Source organism: Salmo salar, chromosome 22 (genome assembly GCF_965601325.2).
Source record: "Salmo salar chromosome 22, fSalSal1, whole genome shotgun sequence".
Taxonomy (NCBI): Eukaryota; Metazoa; Chordata; class Actinopteri; order Salmoniformes; family Salmonidae; genus Salmo; species Salmo salar.
This window is the reverse complement of record NC_138312.1, coordinates 37701506-37723265: the sequence shown is the minus strand read 5'-3', so window position 1 is coordinate 37723265 and position 21760 is coordinate 37701506. Positions and strand designations below refer to the sequence as shown.

The 21760-nt window shown below is 42.5% G+C and overlaps 1 protein-coding gene across 2 annotated transcripts in view; it reads left to right on the top strand.

Annotated features, from left to right (window-relative positions):
• LOC106583321 (RNA-binding protein Musashi homolog 1) overlaps positions 1–16678 on the top strand; it is a 43763-nt gene extending 27085 nt beyond the window's left edge. The window contains exons 7-14 of one of the 2 annotated variants that reach the window (XM_014167376.3): positions 474–522; positions 11619–11701; positions 11847–11964; positions 12258–12338; positions 12949–13005; positions 13351–13407; positions 13550–13704; positions 14141–16678. In XM_014167376.3, the coding sequence (XP_014022851.1) occupies positions 474–522; positions 11619–11701; positions 11847–11964; positions 12258–12338; positions 12949–13005; positions 13351–13407; positions 13550–13704; positions 14141–14179 (639 nt within the window). In that variant the 3' untranslated portion in view covers positions 14180–16678. The remainder of the gene's footprint in view (positions 1–473; positions 523–11618; positions 11702–11846; positions 11965–12257; positions 12339–12948; positions 13006–13350; positions 13408–13549; positions 13705–14140) is intronic. The other variant, XM_014167377.3, reaches the window with a different exon arrangement.
• Positions 16679–21760: the final 5082 nt, after the last annotated feature.

Genomic DNA, 21760 nt, shown 5'->3' with positions numbered 1-21760 from the left:
TGGTATTTAACCTAATAGAAATGGAAGTTTATCAAGATTGGATTTGTTTTCAAATTCTTTGTGGGTCTATGTAATCTGAGGGAATATGTATCTCTATACATTTGTCAGGAGGTTAGGAAATGCAGCTCTGTTTCCAACTAATTTAGTGGGCAATGGGCACACAGCCTATCTTCTCTTGAGAGCCAGGTCTGCCTATGGCAGCCTCTCTCAATAGCAAGGCTATGCTCACTGAGTCTGTACATAGTCAAAGCTTTCCTTAATTTTGGGTCAGTCACAGTGGTCAGGTATTCTGCCACTGTGTACTCTCTGTTTAGGGCCAAATAACATTCCAGTTTTCTCTGTTTTTGTTGTTGATGCATTCCCATGTTTAAAGTAGTTATCTTTTTGTTTTCTCATGATTTGTGTTGCTGTCCTGGGGCTCTGTGGGGTCTGTTTGTGTTTGTGAACTGTTTGTGTCTCTCTGTCTCTCATAGGTTGATGATGCCATGCTCATGTTCGACAAAACCACCAACAGACACAGAGGTATTGCCACAAAACACCAGCCCACACACACACACAATTAACATTTTACTGCAGTGGGCTAAATCAGGGTCACACAGAGTGATTCTTGGTAAGTCTTAAACAAATCTACTGTGAAACAAAAGTATACACCTCACACACATGGTTATGTGCTTTATAAAATAGACACCTGTGCCATGTCACATATAGAGTTAAAATATATTCAATTTTGAGTTTGCATCCCAATATTACACTTTATATATACTACCGTTCAAAAGTTTGGGGTCACTTAGAAATGTCCCTGCACATTTTTTGTCCATTAAAATAACATCAAATTGATCAGAAATACAGTGTAGACATTGTTAATATTGTAAATGACTATTGTAGCTGGAAATGGCTGATTTTTTATGGAATATCTACATACATAGATACACACATACATAGATACACACATACATACATACATACATACATACATACATACATACATACATACATACATACATACATACATACATACATACATACATACATACATACATACATACATACATACATTAAAATAGTACCCACAAAACACCAGTGTCAATGTCAACAGTGAAGAGGCGACTCCAGGATGCTGGCCTTCTAGGCAGAGTTGCAAAGAAAAATACAAATCTCAGACTGGCCAATAAAAAGAAAAGATTAAGATGGGCAAAAGAACACAGACACTGGACAGAGGAACTCTGCCTAGAAGGCCAGCATCCTGGAGTCGCCTCTTCACTGTTGACATTGAGACTGGTGTTTTGCGGGTACTATTTAATGAAGCTGCCAGTTGAGGACTTGTGAGGTGTTTGAGAAACAAACTAGACACTAATGTACTTGCCCTCTTGCTCAGTTGTGCACCGGGGCCTCCCACTCCTCTTTCTATTCTGGTTAGAGACAGTTTGTGCTGTTCTGTGAAGGGAGTAAGTAGTACACCGCGTTGTACGAGATCTTCAGTTTCTTGGCAATTTCTCGCATGGAATAGCCTTCATTTCTCAGAACAAGAATAGACTGACGAGTTTCAGAAGAAAATCCTTTGTTTCTGGTCATTTTGAGCCTGTAATCGAACCCACAAATGCTGATGCTCCAGATACTCAACTAGTCTAAAGAAGGCCAGGTTTATTGCTTCTTTAATCAGAACAACAGTTTTCAGGTGTGCTAACATAATTGCAAAGGAGTTTTCTAATGATCACTTAGCCTTTTAAAATGCTAAACTTGGATTAGCTAACACAATGTGCCATTGGAACACAGCAGTGATGGTTGCTGATAATGGGCCTCTGTACGCCCATGTAGATATTCCATAAAAATTCAGCCGTTTCCAGCTACAGTAGTCATTTACAACATTAACAATGTCTACACTGTATTTCTGATCAATTTGATGTTATTTTAATGGACAACAAATGTGCTTTTCCTTCAAAAACAAGGACATTTCTAAGTGACCACAACCTTTTGAACGGTAGGGTACGTCACAGAAGACTGAAATATAAAAAAAACTATTTGACATAGAAACACCAGAATTTCGTCATTAAAAAAAATCTAATATTTATTAATGATGAAATTATGAAAAATATTAATAACATTCCACCCATGAGGCCAAAGAGGGTGTTTTTGGTCATTGACTGCAAGAAAGGGCTACTTTTTTATTTATTTAACTAGGCAAGTCGGTTAAGAACAAATTCTTATTTACAATGACGGCCTACTCTGGCCAAACCCGGACGACGCTGGGCAAATTGTGCGCCGCCCTATGGGACTTCCAATCACGGCCTGTTGTGATACAGCCTGGAATCAAACCAGGGTCTGTAGTGACCCCTCTAGCGCTGAGATGCAGTGCCTTAGACCGCTGCGCCACTCGGGAGCCCTCTGTGATAATATTCTCTCAGATCAATTGTCAGACCATACTAGCGAGGTTGTTGCTAGTATGGTCTGCATTGAGAAGGTTATGAAGAGTCTGATCCTTGGTTCAGCCATGCATGGAATGGCAGCATAGCACACATTGATTTATAGTGCAGATAATGTTATGCTGAAACAAATAACACACACATTGTCAGACTCTCACACATTGTTTAGATAAACACAGACTCATGCTGATACACAGTCAATGTTCTTGACAGTATTTTAATGTGTGGGAACTGTACTGGGCTGAGCTGGTTACACATCCACCATAGCTGCTGGAACCATGCTGGAAAGGACAGTATGAAAATACATTATCTGAGTTAGCAGAGTGCAGGTCGGATTGGCCCTATAGTGTGAATCAGACATCTGAGGTGAGATGAGGGAGAAACAAGTAAAGGGAGGTGAGAAGGGAGGAGCTGGGTTAATTGGTCAGCTCGTTTAATCGGAGCTCAGACTAAAACTTTACCTACTACTTCACCCCATCCCCCTTCACCACGGCAACAGATTGAAAGTTAGGACACCGCCTCCTGAGGTGTGGGGGAGGGAGAAAGGACAGGTCAGGGACCGTTTGAAATTTACAAGTTTGTGTTTTTGGGGCGTGCACAGGGGAGGGTAGTGCGTTTTTTTACCTGGTTTACATTCACTCTTCTGCTTGTATTTTCCCTATAAACAATGACTTGACTTACTTTTGATATTACCCTAATAAAGTTTAGAAATGTTTGGCTATTATTAAGCTTTAGCTATTGCAGGCCTATGATATGTAGGCATTGCGCCCCGCCGCTCCAACTGACTCCAACAGTTGAACTTGAGGTGATGAAGACTGTTTCAGGCCCACCAAATATGATTATATATTTTTTGTTGTATTTTACCCCCTTTTTCAATTACGAACTAGTCTCATTGCTGCAACTCCCCAACGGGCTCGGGAGAGGCGAAGGTCATGTCGTGCGTCCTCCGAAACATGACCCGCAAAACCACACTCCTTAACACCCGCTTGTTTAACCCGGAAGCCAGCTGCACCAATGTGTCGGAGGAAACATTGTTCAATTGATGACTGAAGTCAGCCTGCAGGTGCCCAGCCCGCCACAAGGTGTCACTAGAGCCTGATGAGCCAAGTAAAGCCCCCCCTGGCCAAACCCTCCCATTACCCGGACAACGCTGGGCCAATTGTGCACCGCCCTATGGGACTCCCGGTCACGGCCGGTTTTGACACAGCCTGGGATCGAACCCGGGTCTATAGTGATGCCGCATGGACTGCGATGCACTGCCTTAGACCACTGTGCCACCCGGAAAGGCCCGCTTACCAAATATTCTGATCCAAATTTTATGAATTAGCCTCCCTCTATACGTCTATATCTGTATAGCAGATGCAGAAGCCATTTGACATAAAGAAATACATGTCGGTGTCATTGCATTCCACCAGCATATCCCTATCTATCTGGGGTTAGGCCTAAACTTATTTTCCTTTATTTAGGATATATATATCCTGGTAGGCCTGTTGTAATTAAACACTGTTTCCCATGCTTGTTCAGTGAACCATAAACAATTAATGAACATGCACCTGTGGAACGGTCGTTAAGACACTAACAGCTTACTGACGGTAGGCAATTAAGGTCACATTTTTGAAAACTTAGGACACTAAAGAGGCCTTTCTACTGACTCTGAAAAACACCAAAAGAAAGATGCCCAGGGTCCCTGCTCATCTGCGTGAATGTGCCTTAGGCATGCTGCAAGGAGGCATGAGGACTGCAGATGTGGCCAGGGCAATAAATTGCAATGTCCGTACTGTGAGACGCCTGTGCCAGAGCTACAGGGAGACAGGACGGACAGCTGATCATCCTCGCAGTGGCAGACCACGTGTAACAACACCTGCACCGGATCGGTACATCCGAACATCACACCTGCGGGACAGGTACAGGATGGCAACAACAACTGCCTGAGTTACACCAGGAACGCACAATCCCTCCAGGAATGCACAATCCCTCCATCAGTGCTCAGACTGTCCACAATAGGCTGAGAGGCTGGACTGAGGGCTGGTAGGCCTGTTGTAAGGCAGGTCCTCACCAGACATCACTGGCAACAAACCCACCGTTGCTGGACCAGACAAGACTGGCAAAAAGTGTTCTTCACTGACGAGTCGCGGTTTTGCCTCACCAGGGGTGGTCGGATTCGCGTTTATCGTCAAAGGAATGAGCGTTACACCGAGGCCTGTACTCTGGAGCGGGATCGATTTGGAGGTGGAGGGTCTGTCATGGTCTGGGGCGGTGTGTCACAGCATCATCGAACTGAGCTTGTTGTCATTGCAGGCAATCTCAATGCAATGCGCTACAGGGAAGACATCCTCCTCTCATGTGGTACCCTTCCTGCAGGCTCATCCTGACATGACCCTCCAGCATGACAATGCCACCAGCCATACTGCTCATTCTGTGTGTGATTTCATGCAAGACAGGAATGTCAGTGTCTGCCATGGCCAGCGAAGAGCCCGGATCACAATCCCATTGAGCACGTCTGGGACCTGTTGGATCGGAGGGTGAGGGCTAGGGCCATTTCCCCCCAGAAATGTCCGGGAACTTGCAGGTGCCTTGGTGGAAGAGTGGGGTAACATTTCACAGCAAGAACTGGCAAATCTGGATCAGTCCATGAGGAGGAGATGCACTGCAGTACTTAATGCAGCTGGTGGCCACACCAGATACTGACTGTTACTTTTGATTTTGACCCCCTCTTTGTTCAGGGACACATTATTCCATTTCTGTTAGTCACATGTCTGTGGAACTTGTACAGGTTATGTCTCAGTTGTTGAATCTTATGTTCATACAAATATTTACACATGTTAAGTTTTCTGAAAATAAACGCAGTTGACAGTGCGAGGACGTTCTTTTTTTGCTGAGTTTATATATATACAGTTGAAGTCGGACGTTTACATACACTTAGGTTGGAGTCATTAAAACTCATTTTTCAACCACTCCACAATTTCTTTGTTAACAAACTATAGTTTTGGCAAGTCGGTTAGGACATCTACCGTGTGCATGACACAAGTAATTGTTCAAACAATTGTTAACAGACAGATTATTTCACTTATAATTCACTGTATCACAATTCCAGTAGGTCAGAAGTTTACATACACTAAGATGACTGTGCCTTTAAACAGCTTGGGAAATTCCAGAAAATTATGTCATGGCCTTAGAAGCTTCTGATAGGCTGATTTACATCATTTGAGTCAATTGGAGGTGTACCTGTGGATGTATTTCAAGGCCTACCTTCAAACTCAGTGCCTCTTTGCTTGACATCATGGGAAAATCTAAAGAAATCAGCCAAGACCTCAGAAAAAAATTGAAGACCTCCACAAGTCTGGTTCATCCATGGGAGCAATTTCCAAATGCCTGAAGGTACCACTTTCATCTGTACAAAGAATTGTACGCAAGTATAAACGCCACGGGACCACACAGCCGTCATACCACTCAGGAAGGAGATGCGTTCTGTCTCCGAGAGATGAACGTACTTTGGTGCGAAAAGTGCAAATCAATCCCAGAACAACAGCAAAGGACCTTGTGAAGATGCTGGAGGAAACAGGTACAAAAGTATCTACATCCACAATAAAACAAGTCCTATATCGACATAACCTTAAAGTTCGCTCAGCAAGGAAGAAGCCACTGCTCCAAAACCGCCATAAAAAAGCCAGAGTACGGTTTGCAACTGTACATACGGACAAAGATCGTACTTTTTGGAGAAATGTCCTCTGGTCTGATGAAACAAAAATAGAACTGTTTGGCCATAATGACTATCGTTATGTTTGGAGGATAAAGGGGGAGGCTTGCAAGTCGAAGAATACCATCCCAACTGTGAAGCACGAGGGTGGCAGAATAATGTTGTGGGAGTGTTTTGCTGTACGAGGGACTGGTGCACTTCACAAAATAGATGGCATCATGAGGTAGGAAAATTATGTGGATATATTGAAGCAACATCTCAAGACATCCGCCAGGAAGTTAAAGCTTGGTCGCAAATGGGTCTTCCAAATGGACAATGACCGGAAGCATACTTCCAAAGTTGTGGCAAGAATTGGCTTAAGGACAACAAAGTCAAGGTATTGGAGCGGCCATCACAAAGCCCTGACTTCAACCCTATAGAAAATGTGTGGGCAGAACTGAAAAAGCGTGTGCGAGCAAAGAGGCCTACAAAACTGACTCAGTTACACCAGTTCTGTCAGGAGGATTGGGACAAAATTCACCAAACTTATTGTGGGAAGCTTGTGGAAGGCTACCCAAAACTTTTGACCCAAGTTAAACAATTGAAAGGCAATGCTACCATATACTAATTGAGTGTATGTAAACTTGTGACCCACTGGGAATGTGATGAAAGAAATAAAAGCTGAAATAAATAATTCTCTCAACTATTATTCTGACATTTCACATTCTTAAAATAAAGTGGTGATCCTAACTGACCTAAGACAGGGAATTTTTACTAGGATTAAATGTCAGGAATTGTGAAAAATTGAGTTTAAATGTATTTGGCTAAGGTGTATGTAAACTTCCGACTTCAACTGTGTGTGTATATTTATATATGTATGTATGTATGTATGTATGTATGTATGTATGTATGTATGTATGTATGTATGTATGTATGTATGTATGTATTTCAAATCAAATTTTATTTGTCACATAGACATGGTTAGCAGATGTTAATGCGAGTGTAGCGAAATGCTTGTGCTTCTAGTTCCGACCATGAAGTAATATCTAAGAAGTAATCTAACCTAACAATTTCACAACAACTACCTTATACACACAAGTGTAAAGGAATGAATAAGAATATGTACATAAAAATGTATGAATGAGTAATGGCTGAACGGCATAGGCAAGATGCAGTAGATGGTATAGATTACAGTATATACATATGAGATGAGTAATGTAGGGTATGTAAACATTATATGAAGTGGCATTGTTTAAAGTGGCTAGTGATACATTTGTTACATCAAGATGGCAATATGCAGTAGATGGTATAGAGTACAGTATATACATATGAGATGAGTAATGTAGGGCATGTAAACATTATATAAAGTGGCATTGTTTAAAGTGGCTAGTGATACATTTATTACATCAAGATAGCAATATGCAGTAGATGGTATAGAGTACAGTATATACATATGAGATGAGTAATGTAGGGTATGTAAACATTATATAAAGTGGCATTGTTTAAAGTGGCTAGTGATACATTTATTACATCAATTTTTCCATTATTAAAGTGGCTAGATTTGAGTCAGTATGTTGGCAGCAGCCACTCAATGTTAGTGATGGCTGTTTAACAGTCTGATGGCCTTGAGATAGAAGCTGTTTTTCAGTCTCTCGGACCCCGCTTTGATTCACCTGTACTGACCTCGCCTTCTGGATGATAGCGGGGTGAACAGGCAGTGGCTCGGGTGGTTGTTGTCCTTGATGATCTTTTTGGCCTTCCTGTGACATCGGGTGGTGTAGGTGTCCTGGAGGGCAGGTAGTTTGCCCCCGGTGATGCGTTGTGCAGACCTCACTACCCTCTGGAGAGCCTTCCGGTTATGGGTGGAGCAGCTGCCGTACCAGGCGGTGATACAGCCCGACAGGATGCTCTCAATTGTGCATCTGTAAATGTTTGTGAGTGTTTTTGGTGACAAGCCGAATTTCTTCAGCCTCCTGAGGTTGAAGAGGCGCTGCTGCTCCTTCTTCACCACGCTGTCTTGTGGACCATTTCAGTTTGTCCGTGATGTGTACGCCAAGGAACTTAAAACTTTCCACCCTCTCCACTACTGTCCCGTCGATGTGGATAGGGGGCTGCTCCCTCTGCTGTTTCCTGAAGTCCACGATCATCTCCTTTGTTTTGTTGACATTGAGTGTGAGGTTATTTTCCTAACACCACACTCCGAGGGCCCTCACCTCCTCCCTGTAGGCCGTCTCGTGGTTGTTGGTAATCAAGCCTACCACTGTAGTGTTGTCTGCAAACTTGATGATTGAGTTGGAGGCGTGCATGGCCACGCAGTCATGGGTGAACAGGGAGTACAGGAGAGGGCTGAGAACGCACCCTTGTGGGGCCCCAGTGTTGAGGATCAGCGGGGTGGAGATGTTGTTACCTACCCTCACCACCTGGGGGTGGCCCATCAGGAAGTCCAGGACCCAGTTGCACAGGGTGGGGTCGAGACCCAGGGTCTCGAGCTTAATGACGAGTTTGGAGGGTACTATGGTGTTAAATGCTGAGCTGTAGTCAATGAACAGCATTCTTACATAGGTATTCCTCTTGTCCAGATGGGTTAGGGCAGTGTGCAGTGTGATTGCGATTGCGTCGTCTGTGGACCTATTGGGGCGGTAAGCAAATTGGAGTGGGACTAGGGTGTCAGGTAGGGTGGAGGTGATATGGTCCTTGACTAGTCTCTCAAAGCACTTCATGATGACGGAAGTGAGTGCTACGGGGCGGTAGTCATTTAGCTCAGTTACCTTAGCTTTCTTGTGAACAGGAACAATGGTGGCCCTCTTGAAGCTTGTGGGAACAGCAGACTGTGATAAGGATTGATTGAATACGTCCGTAAACACACCAGCCAGCTGGTCTGCGCATGCTCTGAGGACGCGGCTGGGGATGCCGTTTGTGCCTGCAGCCTTGTGAGGGTTAACACGTTTAAATGTTTTACTCACGTTGGCTGCAGTGAAGGAGAGCCCGCAGGTTTTGGTAGTGGGCCGTGTCAGTGGCACTGTATTGTCCTCAAAGCGAGCAAAGAAGTTGTTTAGTCTGTCTGGGAGCAAGACTTTGTGGTCCTCGACAGGGCTGGTTTTTCTTTTGTAGTCCGTGATTGACTGTAGACCCTGCCACATACCTCTCGTGTCTGAGCCGTTGAATTGCGACTCTACTTTGTTTCTATACTGACGCTTAGCTTGTTTGATTGCCTTGCGGAGGGAATAGCTACACTGTTTGTATTCGGTCATGTTTCCAGTCACCTTTCCCTGATTAAAAGCAGTGGTTTGCGCTTTCAGTTTTGCGCGAATGCTGCCATAAATCCACGGTTTCTGGTTGGGGAATGTTTTAATAGACGCTGTGGGTACAACATCACCAATGCACTTGCTAATTAACTCGCTCACCGAATCAGCGTATTCATAAATGTTGTTGTTCGACGCTATGCGGAACATATCCCAGTCCATGTGATCGAAGCAATCTTGAAGCGTGGAATCCAGTTGATCGGACCAGCGTTGAACAGACCTGAGCGCGGGTGCTTCCTGTTTTAGTTTCTGTCTATAGGCTGGGAGCAACAAAATGGAGTCGTGGTCAGCTTTTCCGAAAGGAGGGCGGGGGAGGGCCTTATTTGCATCGCGGAAGTTAGAATAACAATGATCCAGGGTTTTGCCAGCCCGGGTCGCGCAATCGATATGCTGATAGAATTTAGGGAGCCTTGTTTTCAGATTAGCCTTGTTAAAATCCCCAGCTACAATAAATGCAGCCTCAGGATATGTGGTTTCCAGTTTACATAGAGTCGAATGAAGTTCTTTCAGGGCCGTCGATATGTATGTATGTATATATGTATGTGTGTGTGTGTATATATATGTATATATATGTATGTATGTATATAGTATATATTTATAAAAATATTAATATCATACAGTGGACACCTAAGCCTTTGCATGCAATCCCCTGATACATTTAGTGCTCAAATCTCTGACAGCAGAACCATGAGGTCGACAATTATTGTTTTAGAAAAGTAGTCTAAACAAAAACCTGTTAAGTTTTAGGCTGTAAAGTTTTACATATGCTACACATCGAAACACATGGAATAATGTTTTTGTAATTTGTTATAGCTGTTTTTAAGGACACGTAAATGTGGCTCATTTGGCCAACATCCCTTGTTTATTGATGGCGCTGGCTGCAGCAGGTTGTATCTGAATGCATATGGATGTCCATTACATTTCTCAAATCTCCAGTAAATGAAAATCTTCACAATCATGTTGTCCAGCGCCAAATTCTCCTAAAGGAAACTCTGAAATGGCATATTGTTTTTAGGAAGATTTAGAATATTCACATGAAAAGTTGTCGTCAGTTGGATGGAAACCTAGCTATAGGCACCGTAAAGACTCTGGTAAGGGTGCTAGTTGAGTGTCACTGTGATTATGCCTGCACATGGTTCACCTGCAGCCCCAAACATCTAAAGAATAAGCTACCAGCCAAACAAGCTTGTAAGAACTGTACTTAAACTCCTCCCTCATCCCTCACAATAAAGTCAGTAAGTCCCTGACTTTATTGTGCAATCCTGGTCAGTTTGTGTAAAAAAAATAAATGTAACTGACAAAATAATTCAAGCAAGCAATCAAGCCAAACTGTGCATAATTGATAAATGGAAAGAGACTTCTGACATTCGGAAATTGTCAAGCCTTCGATACTGAGTAAGTAGGGAGGGATGTGTATTTTCTGTTTGTCGAGATTGACATAGTCTATTTATTGTTGAAAACGCAAACCATGACATTGAAGAGCTCAAAGTCGGTATGCTTTGTTTTTTGGTTGTGTGGTGCATTGGCACAGAAACCTGTTGGTGGAAAATCTCCAGTACAAAGGGAGGGTCATGTGAAAAATGTTGGAACTTTGGGGAGGGAGGTGCATTTTTTTCTTTAATGCCACTTTGAGTTGGAAAAGCCCCCCCCCCCCCTTTCCGATCATTTCCATAATGGGGTGGGGGGGGGGGGGGAAGGGGTAGAGACCAGGTGAGTCTCAATACTTTGATGTAGTCTCCGCTACCTATTTGTTCTTTCATCTGAAAGGGATTGAATAGTTGAATGCAAATAAAACACATACTTTGGGGGAGAAAAGAAGGGTATATATAGATTTTTTACCTTTATTTAACAAGGCAAGTCAGTTAAGAACAAATTATTATTTACAATGATGGCTTACGAACAGTGGGTTAACTGCCATTTTCAGGGGCAGAACAACAGATTTTTACCTTGTCAGCTCAGGGATTCGATCTAACAACCTTTCGGTTATTAGCCCAATGCTCTAACCACTAGGCGGGAAAAGTGAACATTAAAGGGGCTGTGTCCCAATCATTAACTTTCTTTCTTCGCCTCTTCCCCTCATCTCCTTTTCTTCATTGGTGATCCCTAACCTGGAAGAACTGGACATGTGAAGTCATGATTGCAGTCAGTCTGATAGAAAATGAAAACAAATGGCCATAGTGGAAAGCTAAAGCAGTCTGTCTGTGTTCCTGTGTCCCTCAGGTTTTGGCTTTGTGACCTTTGAGAATGAAGACATGGTGGAAAAAGTGTGTGAGATCCACTTCCACGAAATCAACAACAAAATGGTATGAATGTGGACAACATGTACAGTGTGTATGTGGACAACATGTACAGTATATGTATGTGCGAGTGTGTGTGTGTCAGTGTTGATGGCGAGGAGTGTGTGTGTCTTTGTGCAGAATATCTAAAAGTATTAGCTTTCCTCTCCAGGTGGAGTGCAAGAAAGCACAGCCCAAGGAAGTGATGTCACCGACGGGTACGGCTCGAGGTCGTGCCAGGATTATGCCCTACGGCGTGGACGCTTTCATGCTGGGGATCGGCATGCTGAGTAAGAACAGAACATCAATAACACGGTCATGTTGCCCCCGCTAAACACTGGAACCATATTCACAAAGCGTCTCTGAGTAGAGGGAGAAGGTGTTTCAGTGGGACTCAAGTAAGCCATGGCCCACAGTGAAGTCATTGTCTCTTGCTCCACCTACAGTTATGGCAACAGCATGGTACAGAGTTGTAGTGCTAGTTGCTACATGCTACATGAGGTCTAATATGAGTGCAATATCATCTCTTTCAGCTGTGTTTAGCCATATCCTGATGTGTATTTATTTGTCTCTCTCTTCGCAGGCTACCCAGGCTTCCAAGCAGCTACGTATGCTAGCCGCAGCTACCCTGGCATCGCTCCTGGATACACGTACCAGTTCCCTGGTATGAACATCACTCTCTGTCACAATGATTCATGGAGAGGTTGAGTTACAGATGTACAGACGACTTGAGTCTGTTATTCATCCAAAGATCTGTCTAGGAAACAATGCATTGGCCTAGTGATCCAAACAGATACATATTGATATTATTTTTATGTTAGTTGACAAACATATACACACACACCTACACTTTTTACTCCATGTATAAGCACATATAGCAGAGTCTCTGGCTGCTTGTAGATTTCAGAGAGTTGTATTTAGGATTTCTCATCCTCCTCTCCCTGGTCCTCTTCTCCATTTCCCCTCCCCTCTCATGGTAAAAGTAATCTTGCAATCTGTTAAAATGTGCTGTACTTCTATCTCCCTCCCCATCACCTAATTTTCTCCTTCTTTCATATCCACTCTCCCCTCACGGCTCTTCCTTCCTCTCCTTTTCCCCTACCACCCTTCTCCCCTGTAGTCTCTTCACTGTAAATTGCTTTCTTGTGTGTTCTCCTATGTGCCTGTTTGTGTGTGCACATGTTCATGTGTGTGTGTGTGTGTGTGTGTGTGTGTGGTAGGCACGTGGATGGTGTTTGTATTAAAAAAGCGCTCTCTTGACATTTCTGTTCTAGAATTCCATTTAGAGAGGACCCCCCTTCTGACATCACCCCATCCCTCTGAGCTCACAGGTCAGTGACTCCTCTAAGATCTACAAGCAGCTCTCTTTCGCTTTATTTACAAGGCAACAGCGCTAGCCTGTTGTGGAATGGTGTAATGGCCCTCCTTTTTCCAATCGGGAAGGGTTCAAGCCTAATAACTTTGATATAAGCACAACTTTTGCAACAACAAAAAATATTGACCGCAGCAATGTTAAGCTTGGATATTTTTTGCATGGTTTCACCATCTTTAAAACTGTCAACTACCTGACGATGAATGGTTTGGTGAACTAAATTCGCACACTGCCAAACACTGTTAAGGTGACATACTGGTAGAGGTAAAAGAATGTGAAATTGTCCCTCTCCTCTGTCCCTCAGCCATTCCACTGTCAGCCTACGGACCAATGGCAGCGGCAGCAGCAGCTGCTATGAGAGGTAAAGATGATTCTCCTTCATCATTCTGTTTGTGTGTCTGTCGTCCATGTGTATGTGACTGACTGACTGTCTCTCTCTCCCCTCTCTCTGTCTCTCTCTCTCTCTTGGTTTTCCCTTCTTTCTCGCTCTCTCTCACTCTCAGGTTCCACCCAGTCACGTAACGCAGGCTACCTGGGCACCAGCAGCCCTGGGCCAATGGCTGACCTGTATGCAGCAGCTAGTCAGGACTCAGCAGTCAGCAGCTATCTCAGCGCAGCCAGTCCTGGCCCCAACTCAGGATTCGGCCACGGTCTCGGGGTACGTTACTATCATTGGGACAGAACAGGGTCGTTGTGTTCATTAGGGCACACCATAGCAAAATGATTTGCAATGGAAAATGAAAATGAGCATTTCTTATTTGACAAGTTCAGGTAGTCCTTCCTTGCTTCAGTCTGTTTTGTTCCTTTTGGTTCCTAATGAATACAGCCCAGGGTTGGAATATCGCAAAGAGGGATCTATAAGAATCAGCTAAAGGAGCCTGCTTGGTGGCATATGGCATGTATCTGATGCTAGGGGAAACCAGGGGTTTGCTTACCAGTTTAATATGGAAGTGTAAAGCTGCCAAAATTCGATTTATTCGATAATGACAAATCACTGCACTATTTGCAATTTTGGTTAATCATCTCCTTTCTTAATTTCAAAATATCTACCAGCTGTTCTGTCTCTAATAGTCTGTGTCTCTCTTCTTTCTCAGGGTCCTCTGATTGCAGCCTTTACCAACGGGTACCACTAAGCAGATTCAGCCAATCACCGGACACGGAAGGAGGTTTCTTCTGCTGACGAGCCAATCAAACTGCTGTGTGCCTACCCATGGCACAATCCAATTGGCAGCCACAGGTCAAACCCCACCCCTGGCTCCCCCTGAATCCACCCACCGACTGAAGAAGATATTTTATATTTTAGAATCCTGTATCTTGTATTCCTGTACTAATATCACTTCCTCTTCTCAGTCCCTTGTTTCTCCTATTCTTTACCTTCACGTAGGTTTATTTAATTAGATTCCAATGCTGTTTCTTTTTAAAAATATCGTTCTGACAGAAAAATACATGTGAAAAGAACGACTGTGGGTTGCGCTCATGGCAAACACAGATTCTGTCAGATGTATTTTTACTTTATATTTGAGGATTTTTTATTTAATCACAATGTTTTGATTTATTGTCTGCTCCTTTGACCTCCCTTTAATGTGTTACTGAGGTGAGATGGAGAGAACGAGGAGAATAGAGGGGTAGAGAGAACTGAAATGGTGTGTGGGATAGGGTCTCCTTGTCAAAAGGAGTACCTAACCCATTTTAAACAGTGGAAGAACAAAGAAATTATGTCCCAGGAAACATGAAAAGAAAACTAAAATGTATATTTTGATAGTTTTTAAAACAAAACATTTGTAATATTGTTATTAATATTGAGCGTAATGATGATAATCGGTAAGGTATTTTATTCCGTAATTGGTTTTGAAAGGAATGTTTTATTTCCTTCCTGTAAAATATTGTATATAGAGTTTGAGGGGGGGGGTTGTACTTTGATTGGCAGGTAAGGTTACTATTAATCGTTCGGGTGCCATTTAAACTGGAAGTCTTTTAACTTCTACAACATGTTCTACGGTGGCAGGTCATTTCTATTTGAACGTGGCTATCCCCTAAGCATTTGTTTAGTGTTTAGGCCAACAACATGCATGAGCAGGGTTGAAGACGAGATGATATTTGTAAATAAGTCGTAATGATAAGATCCTATTCATTAGAAATTGGTTTCAGAGATTATCCAAAAGTAACAACAATAGAACACGCTTAAATGTACATGCAGTTCAGTTTCATTCCGTTACTGTAAACATTTATTAACTGTAGTGTGTGAATTCCAAATCTGCATTTCATCATACAGCGCTACGACAGAGTTGTTTTTGATTTGTGCCAGTAACCGGTTTCTATTGAATCGGGCCCCTTAAAGGCAGTCTTATCACATCACATTAACATAAAAATAGAATTACTTGAATGGGGATTCCCATTCTAGTAATTCTAGTTATATGGACATGACATCCACGTATCCCTCAGAAGAACTTGAATTGGAACAGATAATTGGATAAGGAAAAACTTAAATGAGGCCCTGTTTTTTTTATATTGCTATGGTGAGGGTGCATGGATGTGGTTAAGGGGGATTGGGTGGGCTTTAATACAGCTTTTTGGTGGGATATATTTTGTGCTATTTTAGGTATATTTTGCGCTATTTTCCTTCATTATGTTTTTTCTTTCTTTCTTGGTGTTCAATGTACGGGTCATATGGACCGTAGAAACAAATGAAGGACATACTTAACAAAGCAATTGACTCTTAAAATATTATTACATCATGATTGTATTCGTCCTCTGATGACTTTTGAAAGTGCGTGTGTCATTATGTGTGAAAGTGTGTTTGTGTGTGTGAGTGTTTGTGTACACGCACAATAGTGAGGTGAAGTATGGAACTAGCTACATTTGACAGCTGAGATGCATTTTTTGATTTTGGTACTGCCATTTTGGTACTGAAATGTTTGCCTGGTTCCATTTAGTCTAACACCCCACACATAAGGACTAGGGGATCATAGGGACTAGGGGTAGATAAATCAAAATAGAATAGGGCCTCTGTCCCAGTCAGTACAGAAAATAGGTATACACAGACCAGTAGCTGGAAGGGAGGAGGAGACAGAGTGTCACAAAGCTATTTCAATGAAAATCACATGAATTATGTATATTTTCCTCAAAGTCTTCCAATAAACATCAACAAGAATCTCCCATTTTAAACTGGCTAGTACTGCCCTTTTCCGACTGGCTTGGTCACTACACAAAACTACTGCTGGACACGAACACTGTAACTTTTTAACTTACAAAAAGCAATAAGTTATTTTTTATCTTAGAAATAATAATGATATTAATAGCAATATGAGTATTGATAATTCCATGGCATTAAGACTTATTTTCAGAACAAAAATATAAACAATATTTTTCTTTTGTACGATTTCGTTCCCCATGTACAGTAATGATTCAGTGATTTTTAAGACGCTGGTGTTTTTTTGTTTGTTTGTGTTGATGCTTTCTTCAGGGTCGGGAAAGGGGCAAGGCCTTGGTTGTTAAAGCTCCAAGGTCTTTACCAACACTGTAACTAAACTTTTATTTGGACTGTTCCCCGCCCGCTTTGTCATATGTATTTCTTATTTTGTTCTACTCTGGAAATTTCAATTTTACAATTCCTAATAAATTATTTTAAAGCATTCCACTGAGATTGTGGATCTGTTTGTTTTTCTGAGAGTTTGAGACTAAGTTGTATGAAAGTAGATTAATACCAAAACAAATATTTTGATTTAAATTTGTTTTGGCATGAATCTTCTTCCATAAATGTAGAATAACATAAAAAAAATATTGAAGGAGAGACATTCTTGAATATTTAATTTTGTATATATGCTTTTATACCCTTTATGTATTTTGACGGTTGTCCTATAGCAAGTTATGCAATGCATTATTGGGTCACAGTGTTGCATTTTCTTTTTGTATGTCTTGAAATTTGATATAAACTTAATCCTGCAGAACAGGTACCATGACATGTCAACATGTGCTTAGCTACGGTGTCATCTAGACTGTTGTGTCATCACTCTCAGGGACTGATGTCATTTGTACTAGCCTCTAGTAAGCCCTTCTATAGTGGGAGGAGAATATAAATGTGTGGGAAGCATTAGCACATATATTTTGGCAGGACTACAGCACCACTCCTGACCTTGGCAGTGTCACAAAGCAAATCATAATAATAATATGTAACATTTTTACTATGTATATTTGTCCTGTTTCGTGCCTACTGAACATGAGCTGGGTGTGCTTAAGGTGGGCTGAAACAGAAGCAGTAGGGTTGGCTATTCACCCTTGTGTATTGATGAATTGATTGCAGTGTGGGTAAATGTTTGTGAGTGTGGGGAATACAGTGTTGTACATTTACCAAACTGTCATTTGGGGATGCTGGAGATTCCAGTCTGTCTGTAGGTCTATGTGTGTGAGAAAGAGGGATATTAATGTTAACCACAGCAAATTAGGTCAGGTCCTGATCTCTCTTCTCCCTCCTTTCTCTTGCCTGGGGAGGGGGATGAGGTCAGCTCTTTGTGTGGGGGTACAGTCCTCCTCATGCCTAATTCCACAACTACCTCCCTTCTTCAGACCTCTCACACAGTTTCGATCAGTTCCGGGAAGCTTGACAACCTTTACTCCTTCACTGACTATTCCATTGTTCCTTTGTCCAAGTCTGATTTTATACCCTTTTTTCGTCTTTTGAGTGGGATTTTTCTTGTACAGTGTGTCCTGTACCATCCCTGAAGCTCCAGGGTTCAAGGTCATTTGGCCATAATTCTTTTCTTAGTTTTTTGGGGGGGGCTGAGATTTCTTTATCTCTCTCTGTCCTACCTTTCCATTTGTTTTTGGTGGACGTTTTGTGGCTCTTCTCTCTTTTTCTCTCTTTTGGCTGTTTTCTCTCTCCTGCCGTCATCTGTTGCCCATACCATGGCCCATCCTCTGGTTCTGGAGCCGATAAGAGGGCATTTGGGAGCTAAGAGTTCCATAAATTGGAGTGCAAACTTTGACAGACTGAGTTTTATGGGGAAACAGCATCCCCCACCTCCCGTCCACAATTACCTGTGGCTAACAATCCTTACCAGCTTCTGCCCCGCTTACCCAGTCAAATCTAATCATATTTGTCACATGCAACAAATACAACAGGTGTAGACTTTACAGAGAAATGCTTACTTACAAGCCCTTAACCAACAATGCAGTTACAAGTAAAAAAAAAATAGATAAGTAAAAAATAACAAATAGTTAAAGAGCAGCAGTTAAATAACAGTTCAAATCGTCTGGGTAGAAGCCTTTTGGACCTAGACTTAAGCTCCGGTACCGCTTACCGTGCGGTAGCAGAGAGAACAGTATGACTAGGGTGACTGGAGTCTTTGACAATTTTTAGGGTCTTCCTCTGACACCGCCTGGTATAGAGGTCCTGGATGGCAGGAAGCTTGGCTCCAGTGATGTACTGGGCCGTACGCACTACCCTCTGTAGTGCCTTGCAGTCGGAGGCCAATCAGTTGCCATACCAGGCAGTGATGCAACCAGTCAGGATGCTCTCGATGGTGCAGCTGTATAACTTTTTGAGGATCTGAGGACCTATGCCAAATCTTTTCAGTCTTCTGAGGGGGAATAGGCTTTGTTGTGCCCTCTTCACGATTGTCTTGGTGTGCTTGGACCATGATAGTTTGTTGGTGATGTGTACTCCAAAGAACTTGAAGCTCTCAACCTGCTCCACTACAGCTCCATCGATGAGAATGTGGGTGTGCTCGGTCCTCCTTTTCCTGTAGTCCACAATCATCTCCTTTATCTTGATCACGATGAGGGAGAGGTTGTTGTCCTGGCATCACACGGCCAGGTCTGACCTCCCTGTAGGCTGTCTCACCGTTGTCGCTGATCAGGCACTGTTGTGTCGTCTGCAAACTTAATGATGGTGTTGGAGTCGTGCCTGGCCATGCAGTTATGAGTGAACAGGGAGTGCAGGAGGGGACTGAGCACGCACCCCTGAGGGGCTCCCGTGTTGAGGATCAGCATGGCAGATGTGTTGTTACCTTACCACCTGGGGGCGGCCTGTCAGGAAGTCCAGGATCCAGTTGCAGAGGGAGGTGTTTAGTCCCAGGGTCCTTAGCTTAGTGATGAGCTTTGAGGGCACTATGGTGTTGAACGCTGAGGTATAGTCAATGAATAGCATTCTCACATAGGTGTTCCTTTTGTCCAGGTGGGAAAGGGCAGTGTGGAGTGCAATAGAGATTGCATCATCTTTTGGACCGGTATGCAAATTGGAGTGGGTCTTGGGTTTCTGGGATAATGGTGTTGATGTGAGCCATGACCAGCCTTTCAAAGCACTTCATGGCTACAGACATGAGTGCTACGGATCGGTAGTCATTTAGGCAGGTTACCTTGGTGTTCTTGGGCACAGGGACTATGGTGGTCTGCTTGAAACATGTTGGTATTACAGACTCCGTCAGGGACAGGTTGAAAATGTCAGTGAAGACACTTGCCAGTTGGTCAGCACGTGCTCAGAGTACACGTCCTGGTAATCCGTCTTGTGAATGTTGACTTGTTTAAAGGTCTTACTCACATTGGCTACGGATAGCGTGATCACACAGTCTTCTGGAACAGCTGATGCTCTCATGCATGCTTCAGTGTTGCTTGCCTCGAAGCGAGCATAGAAGTAATTTAGCTCGTCTGGTAGGCTTGTGTCACTGGGCAGCTCGCGGCTGTGCTTCCCTTTGTAGTCTGTAATAGTTTGCAAGCCCTGCCACATCTGACAAGTGTCAGATCCGGCGTAGTACGATTCAATCTTAGTCCTGTATTGACTTTGCCTGTTTGATGGTTAGTCTGAGGGCACAGCGGAATTTCTTAAAAGCGGCAGCTCTACCCTTTAGCTCAGTGCGGATGTTGCCTGTAACCCATGGCTTCTGGTTGGGGTATGTACGTATGGTCACTGTGTGACGTCATCGATGCACTTATTGATGAAGCCAGTGACTGATGTGGTGTACTCCTCAATGCCATTGAAAGAATCCCGGAACATATTCCAGTCTGTGCTAGCAAAACAGTCCTGTAGCTTAGCATCTGCGTCATCTGACCACTTCAACATCGTAGCCCTGGTCTCAGTACTGGTGAGTAGGGGACATCCCAAGCATATGGGAAACAGTTTACTGATTGACTAATTTATGTGTTAAAGCTGATATAAGTTTATAGAATACTGAATGAGAAATATATAGAAACATTTCAATTCTTGAACGCAGTATATGCGGTGTGTAACGTCCTGATAAGTAGGCCAACATCAGGTAAATTTCCATGAAAAGAAAAGCCTATGTAGAGTGTGATATATTGCATGATGAATACATTGTAAACATATGGGCTATTGTATTTCACAATATTTGCAATTATACAAATAATCCTATTTTCATGTTCTGTTGATGTAGTAATTCGTTTTTTTAAAGTTTAACTTATTTTTTTACTTCCGTTTTTCAATTTATTGGAAATGTCCATAATAATCTGTCTAGTTTTTTTGGAAAATGTAGCAATGCTAGTAGAAATATTGTCTCTGTTAGCAGTTATTCAAAAGCATGGGGAAAGTGGAGGAGAGCGCACCTTATTGCGGAAGGCTGCTCTGCTCTAGACATTTCCCCATGCTTTTGAATGCAATATTAATCTGTTTAACAATCCGCTTCCATGTTGGGATTCCATGGGATTCCAGCAACACGCAGTAAACATTGAGATCTGGTGTACCAGCTAAAATGCTTGGCAGGACAAAAGTGCGACTCTGCAATTCTCACATGGTCTTAAGCTAACGTTACATGTCAGTACATAAGATACAGTGTTGAGAGCTGGCTGATCACACTAGGATCTCTAGCCCAACTTTCCCACGATGTGTGTGTGTGTCATACAGTGCCTTCAGAAAGCATTCCCACTCCTTAACTTTTCCCACGTTTTGTTGTGTTACATACATAATTTAAAATTAATAAATGGAGATTTTGTGTCACTGGCCAACATACCATATCCCATACTGTCAAAGTGGAATTATGTTTTTAGAATTTAAAAAAATAATAATTACAAATGAAAAGCTGAATTGTCTTGATAATTTTATGGCAAGCCTAAATAAATTCAGGAGTAAAAGCTTGCTTAACAAGTCACATAATAAGTTGCATGGACTCATCACTCTGTGTGCAATAATAGTGTTTAACATGATTTCTGAATGACTGCCTCATCTCTGTACCCCACACATACAATTATCTGTAAGGTCCCTCAGTCGAGCAGTGAATTTCAAACACAGATTCAACCACAAAGACCAATGTCTCGCAAAGAAGGGCACCTATTGGTAGATGGGTGTATTTGAGAATCTGCGTGTGGCCTTTTGTGTATACATGATGTGTGTGTGTGTCTGTGTGTGTGTGTGTGTTTGAGGAAAAGAGCCACATATGTCTGATGAGAGGAACAGATGTGTGTGACAGGGCATGGTTTAATCTAATTGCCCTCTGACATACACGTCACTGACACACTTTCCTACACTCAAAATATTTGAAAGAAAATGGATACTATTTGAACCCATGTGTGGTTTATGTGTACTGTACAGTACTTCATTCACATGTGAAGATCACATATAAATTTGACAGTTTTTTTGACTCCAAATCATTTTCCAAGTACAGGTCTACTTCAGTATGAGGTTGGTATGTGCCATGAACATACAGTATTTCTCTTATATACTGAACAAAAATATAAACACAACATGCAACAATTTCAAAGATTTTACT